This window comes from Leptopilina heterotoma, unplaced genomic scaffold (genome assembly GCF_015476425.1).
Source record: "Leptopilina heterotoma isolate Lh14 unplaced genomic scaffold, ASM1547642v1 Lhet_145, whole genome shotgun sequence".
Classification (NCBI taxonomy): Eukaryota; Metazoa; Arthropoda; class Insecta; order Hymenoptera; family Figitidae; genus Leptopilina; species Leptopilina heterotoma.
This window is the reverse complement of record NW_025110863.1, coordinates 818,212-825,937: the sequence shown is the minus strand read 5'-3', so window position 1 is coordinate 825,937 and position 7,726 is coordinate 818,212. Positions and strand designations below refer to the sequence as shown.

Below are 7,726 nucleotides of genomic sequence, written 5' to 3'. Positions count from 1 at the left end.
TGGGAAAAATATATAATAGAAAATAAATTGAACAAAATTTAAATTGAATTCAATGTTAAACGTTACAGTTGCATATTGACTCTTATCGACTTCATCTAATGATTTTACAAATTGACGATATTCCTTACCATCGTAAATATCACTAACCAAACCCCTTTTATGAGATCTCTTATTAGTAACATAATCAAAATAATTTGCATTGCTCTCAATTAATTCTTTTATAGGCGTTGTGGGATCCATTGTTATAAAAAAATCTTTAACGTCACATTTTTTAACATTAACTGACGCATTACACAATTGACATCTAATAGTGCGATCTTTGTTAGGTTTAAATGTGCCTGCGTATCCATTACAACTTTTACAGATTGCATGAAAAGTTGACAAGTTCTTTGGATAAAATAATTTATCAATAAAATATTTAGTATTTGGCAGTATAGGTGTCAAAAAATACAATTAATAAGACAAAATAATTCATAAATAGCAGTTAATGACAGAGCATTAAGAAGAGCATATCTAACTATCATTATCACTATTTCACCTACTGTAGCTTTTACAGGTGTATTTACTGGAGCATGAAATTCAGGAGATGATGTCATCTCTTCCAATGTTTTATACTTTCCGGTAGACTGAACGTAGTCTTCATTAACATTGCTAGATTCTTCGTAATCAACCAAGAAATTGTCGTCCTCTTCTGGATCCTAGAAAAAATATTTTTTAAAATACGAATAGAATATGAGATTTCAATGAACGACTAAATTTTTTATATCGTTATAGCCGCAAAACAAAAGAAACACAATTTTTCACAAAATTTAAAATTTCTCGTTTTTCTGGAAAATTGTTGTCTTTTGACATTTTTTCTATAATAAAATATTTATACTTAAAACCTTTCTACTAGGAAAACTTGTTTTAACAATATTAAAATATTTATTTCCTTCGATCTAATAAGAAGTCTGTAAATTTAACGTGCATTAAAAAAAATAAGAGAGTACAACAAATAAGTAGAAATTTCTATTCCACTAAATTGATTTAATATCACTCAATATTTCACTTGACAAAAAGGTTAGGTATAGAAAACTTGACGTTAAATATTAAGCATTTGAAAATTTCTTTCATTTATTTCAATAAGAGAATGTTGTATTTTATCGTAAGCACTGTGCGTTCTTAACCATATTTTCACTAGTTTTAATGTTTCATTTCAATAATTTAGGACTGAAATCACAATGAAATTCACACGATGCGAAACATTGCTGTCACTGTTTGTCATTTTAAGACAACAACGAGAGGAGCTCAATTGAAAAGAATAAACAAATTTAAACTTATTCCAGTCATCGCTTCTTTCCGGGTAATTAGATGCAAGCTCGAAATTAATTGGTTGAATAGTTTAACCCGGTGAACGTAAGAATTTTTTTCTATAATTGTTTTATGTTGCCTAGTAATCTAATTTATTAATGTTACGACAAATTTTTTATTTCTTTAAACAATTTATTATTGCTAATTTATAATAATTCTAAAAACAAAATAGAGAAAAGCAAATTTCTATTTTAGCAGCTTTTAGTGGTATTATTTAATGTTAAATTAATAAATAAAAATAAAATATTAAATTGAATTTGCTATAGTTATTATTAAACATTGTTTAAATAATTAATTGTTGTTATTTATTAACATTTTTTCTATTGCATCTAGAAAGATACAGTCTTTTTCTAAATTTTGCAATTTTCAGACTTACTTAAATAATAACCGATATAATTGTTAAATATCAAATCACTATTTTAACAATTATTTAAATAAATAATTGTTGTTAATTATTAGCTTTTTTCTATTACACCTACACGGAAAAAAAAAGTACGTGAATCCTTCCTTGAAAGTGCTTGAATTTTGGATAGGACACAAAATACAAGGCTGTTCCATATACTTTTTATTAGAAAATATAGAAAAGTCCTAGAATTATTCTAGTACTAGTATGGGCAACAGTGTTTTTTAAATTTTAACGAAAAGTCATTTGTTCAGTTTTATAAAGTACGTGAAAGATTAATTGACTGCGCTTGAAAATTCTGTAGAGCATGCGCAGTGTGCGTTGCGCGTTTCTACCCAAGGTAAATGCCAGCTGATCGTCTGTTTCCGTTTGTGTTAATTTCAGATGTGAATATACTATTATTTTATGAAAAACAAATAGTGTTAATATATATTTGTCTTCAAGAATTGACTTTCAAAAAAATATTTTTTGTTTTGTGTTTCTCACAAAACAGAATGTTATGTAAGTCTCAGTTTTCAGTGAAATAGCATGTCTCAGAAGTCGTGAAAAATTTCACCATGTGGTATATAAGAACAATTCGATACGTACTTTTAAGTGTTAAGTGTGTGCTTATATTTAAGTTATACGCGAATATATGTGTGTGTTACAGGTTAGTTCATAAGTGTTGACGAACGTCGAAAAGTGATACAATAATTGTTCTTTGTTTGTGTGATTAATTATCCAAATATGTGAATGAATGAGTGAATTTCAGAAAAACGGTGTGAACAAGTGGAAATTATTTTTTTTATTTTACAGTTTTTTTGAAAGTCAATGAAATTCTCAAGCAAGGTACTAGAAATTTTCATTGACTGCTTTTGAAACTCTCATGCAAAAGTACTAGACTGTTTTTAGTATTTTGTGTCGTATCCAAAAGTCAAGTACCGAGTCAATGAAAAATTCACGTACTTTTTTTTTCCGTGTAGAAAGATGCAGTTTGTTCTAATTTTTAATTTTTATACCTACTTATAAAAACCAAAGAATGTTAAGAGACAAATCGCTATTTTAGAAATTGTTTAAACAAATAATTATGCAATAGAAAAACAGTTAACAAATATCAATTATTTATTTTAAAAATTTGCTAAAATAGCAATTTAAAATTTTATATTTATTGGTTACTATAAGGAGGTCAAAAAATTGCAAAATTAGAAAAAAAATTGCACCCTTCTAGGTGTAATAAAAAAAATTAATAAATAACAATTATTTGTTTGAACAATTGTTTAAACAGCGATTTCACATTAAAAATTTATATAACTACATAAGTCCAAAAAAGGAAAAAATTAGAAAAAAATGCGTCTTTCTATATCTAACAGAAAAAATGTTAATAAATAATAACAATTATTAGTCCAGGTTTGTCCTTACAGTCAAGGTCGGACCATGTTTGAAATTCGAAGGGCATTACCGTTAAAAAATAAAATATCATTTTTAGCGTTACGAAAAATGTATTCTTTATTGTTTACAACTTGTAAAAAGTTGCAAATACAAAAAAAGTAAAACGTTATTGTTACAAAAAACTAACTTCATGAAATAATTAACAAAATTTATAGGATTTAATATTATTTTTCTAATATCTTTGGCAAAATGTGTGAGTATGTGTGTATACCAATGTTTTTTGTATATTTATTAAAAAAGTATCTGTCAAATTCATGTAGTATAAATGGTGGTTCAACCTTGACAAAATGCACCATTGTCGAATTGTTCTAACCAAAAAGAGATACGTTTCTGGATTCGCTTTTTCAATAATTTAGCTAAAAGAAACTGTATGTTTTGCAATTTCTTTTAAAATGCTAGATTAAAAAATATTATTTATTTAAATTAATACTATTGCAAATCTGCCAAATTCATTTAAACAGCACGTTGTACTTTAACATTAACCCCTTAGCAGTGTAGTCAAAATAAGCTTTCCGTGCCACAAATGTGCAAAAAAAAATTTTTTTTTAATTACTTGATATTATTATATTTTATGTTTTCGGGGTCGCTGAATCCGAATATTTGATCAAAATTTAAAAATTCAAAATGGCGGCTTAAAAAATTTAAAAGTTTCCGTATTTGACTAAAAATACTCACTTGGGGGTTTTGGGGGTCGCTGATTTCGAATATTTGGTTAAAATTTAAAAATTCAAAATGGCGGCTTTAAAAATTTTAAAGTTTCCTGATTTGACTTAAAATGCTCACTTGGGGGGTTTTTAGGGTCGCTGATTTCGAATATCTGGTTAAAATTTTTAAATTCAAAATGGCGGCTTCAAAATGTCGACCGAAAAAATTTTAAAGTTTTCGGATTTGGCTAAAAAAAGTGCATATTGGGTTAAAATTTTATAATTCGAAATGGCGACTTTAAGATGTCAACTAAAAATTTAAAAGTTTACGAATGTGGTTATAAATAGTTATTTGAGTCTTTTGGGGTTTATATTTTTATATATGTATAATATATTTTACATATATTATATTTATATATATTTTCACAAACTATTTAAAACACCGCTCTTAGTCGTATCCGGAGTTACGACCTATTTAATTTAATTACTATTATTAAATTTTTTAATATAGATCGATTTTGAGTAGTTCACAATGTTTTAAAACATCGGACATATTAATTCCTCTGCTTTAAGTTTCAAGAACTAATTTGAGAACTTTAAATTTTTTTGGTCGCCATTTTGGATTACTAATTTTTAATTACTATTATTAAATTTTTTAATATTGATCGATTTTGAGTAGTTCACAATGTTTTAAAACATCGGACATATTAATTCCTCTGCTTTAAGTTTCAAGAACTAATTTGAGAACTTTAAATTTTTTTGGTCGCCATTTTGGAGATGCCATTTTGAATTTTGAATTTTTGATTAAATATTTGGATTTAGAGACCTCAAAAACCCCCGAATGAGCATTTTCAGCCAAATTCGTAAACTTAAAAAAATTTTTGGTCGCCATTTTGAAGCCGACATTTTGAATTTAAAAATTTTAACCAAATATTCGAATTCAGCGACCCCAAAAACCCCCAAGTAAACATTTTTAGTCAAATCCGTGAACTTTTAAATTTTTTTGGTCGCCATTTTTAATTTTAAATTTTTGACTAAATATTTGGATTTAGAGACCTCAAAAACCCTTGAATGAGCATTTTCAGCTAAATTCGTAAACTTAAAAAAAATTTTGGTCGCCATTTTAAAGCCGCCATTTTCAATTTAAAATTTTCAATAACGGATTTAAATTCAGCGACCCCGAAAACCCCCGAGTAGGCATTTTTAGCAAGATTCGTTAACTTTTATATATCTTTTTTTTCGATACCGCTATAGCGGTCATACACACTGGGGGCACGAATTATTTTGGCCTCTATAGACGTCAAACACTGTGAAGGGGTTAATAAAACGTAATTTTTTTAGATTGAAAAAGTATTGTCAATAGATTTGTTATTTGGCTACGATTAAACTGATCTCAAATAATTGTTCAAAATTATTATCAAAGTCTTAATTTAAGATTAAGCGTACTTTTATCTATTTATTTTGAAAGATATTATTCATATAGCTCTAAATAATTTATTGTTCATTAATGGGCATTAAAACTATCATAACTGTCAAGGAAAGTAAAGATTAGTTTCTGCATAAATTCAATTTTTAATTCCACGCAGTAATCAGTGCTATGAGAAAAGTCTAAGTGCTTTCAAGTTTTCTTCGTGTTGTAACAAAATTTTCTTGAATCTTTTCAATGTTAAATTTGCATGTTTAAGGTTGATGTCAAGATTAGATGTGTAGTTTCTTTCATATAATGCACTGAGAGAAAAGATGGAACACTATGGTACATTTGGAGGTTGTGTATGGCAATATAATTTTGGTTCTACTTATTTCTCTAAGGAGCGTGTAACGCGCCCCTGAAAGCGCACTGCTGACTTTTTCGAGAGCGTACTGTTGACTTGATTTGTAGGACCGCGGGAAAAGAGTCAGCACCGCGCCCTCGGGGGCGCGTTACAAGCCCCTTTTAGTGTACGCAGTTGAACCAACCTTGCATTGGCATACACAACCTCCAAATGTATTGCAATGTTCCCTCTTTTCTCTCAATGTGGGTTCTGTGTGTTTTTTTGATAGAAAAGTCTTCGTAGGGTTGAAGTGCTGGTCTATGCATTTCTTAACAAAAAAATTATTTTTTCCAGTAACCAAATTTATAAAAAGAAATAGCAATTGTTAATATTACCTCAGTGAGTTGATTATTAGGAATTTCATTGTCTGAATCATCTTCAATATCCTCATTCAATTCTTCCATCACAGAATAAATGTTTTGTATTAATTCTTGCGTTAAAATGGAGTTTGGATCTAATGTCTGCAAACATTTTTTTCAACGTTTATTATTATGTTATATAAATCTTTCTTATATAAAAAATAATTACATTTTTTGATTCGCAATAATTCTAACTGTAATTTACTCTAAAATATTACAGAACATGTCTAAAAATAAAATCATTTTCTTACCATAGCTGGACTATTTAAGTCATTTTCTTCATATTGAAAAACGTCAATTAGTTCTTCTTCAACATTCGGAAGAAGTCCAATATCGTGATCTTCAGTTGGTAAAACTCCACTAGTATTATACTCCATTTCAAGTCTATTCGATTCTTGCTGAGAATTTTGAACTTGTGAATTATTCTCATCATTAATATCCATGGACTCCACTACATTAGACGGTGATTGGTTCACTTCTTGTACCTGCCACAGATAAAAAAAATTAATAAAATTTAGGATCGATCAACCAATTTTCTCTAATGTAAAGAATATTGTCAAAATAATAATTAAGACATTTTTTTATAGTTTCATCTCACTCCTTTCATGAAAGGCGAAAAAACAAATTTCATCTATTTGCTCTTTCTGCATGACTAAATATAATCTTATTACCCAACATTGTTACAATATGATTTGTAGTATGTACTTTAAAATTTTTTATGTTATGTCTAAAGCATCGTACTTGAAAACGCGCCATGAGCAAAACGTACTATTGTCTGTATATATATAAATAATAGGTAAATCCACAGAATTAATTTTATTTTACATTAAAACTTGCTACAGAAAGTGTTACATCAATTTGTCAAAAAATTAAAAAATTTGAATTTTTTTATTTTTGTGAAAAAAGTTATAACTTTTGTTCCTCTTAATATTTTTTAATCGGATATGACTAAGATTTTAAGTTAGACTAATACCTAAAAGACTGCTAAGTTTCGTTTTAATCGATCCAACAGTTTTTGAGTTATTACCGGACAAAATATTGCGAACATAAATACATACATATAAACATGCATACATAATTTTTTTTATTGTTATTATTGGAATTCTTACTACTCGAATAGTAAAACTAAACATGAATTTACAAATTCCAAGCAATGTACAGACAAAAGTCTGATTTTATTTATATAGATATAATGTCAAAAATTAAAAATCAATTTTCTTACTTGCTTCTTAAGTTTTTGTTGATAGCGGTACCATGTTGATTTCGGAATATCCGTTTGTGATCCATGTTGAAGGTATTCCTTATAAGTCTCCGGTCTTTCATGACGTTTCTAGTAAAAAAAAATTTTTCATGTACACTACCGTCGGAAATTAATGATACGGCTACACACGCAGGGCCCAAAAACATACCAATCTTTAAATTAGAGTTTTTTGTAAGGGGCCAAATACATAATACGTCAAGCGATTTTTGACCATTTTTAACCCTTTGAGGACCAGTGTTGCTTTCAGGCAACATGAACATTTTTTTATTAACTCGTGCATAAATTTATTAATTTTCAAAACTGAATATTGAAACAATAATTTTCGCATAGTTTGAAAAATTTCGTATGACAGGCACTGGTCTCCAAATAAAAAACTTCAATAACTGTCCCCAAAAGTTTGTTTAAAAATCAAAAATCGCGATTTTTTAAGAAAAGGTATGTTTTCGTTGCCTGCACTAAGTGTAACTTTA

General features: G+C 28.0%; 1 protein-coding gene across 1 annotated transcript; it reads right to left on the bottom strand.

Moving 5' to 3' along the window:
* Positions 1–7,516, bottom strand: LOC122498287. Its single transcript, XM_043605970.1, has 4 exons — positions 7,218–7,516; positions 6,247–6,480; positions 5,972–6,097; positions 1–698 (listed from the first exon to the last, which is right to left on the bottom strand). The coding sequence occupies exons 2-4, from the start codon at positions 6,436–6,438 to the stop codon at positions 441–443; spliced, it is 576 nt and encodes a 191-aa protein (XP_043461905.1). The 5' UTR covers positions 6,439–6,480; positions 7,218–7,516; the 3' UTR covers positions 1–440.
* Positions 7,517–7,726: the final 210 nt, after the last annotated feature.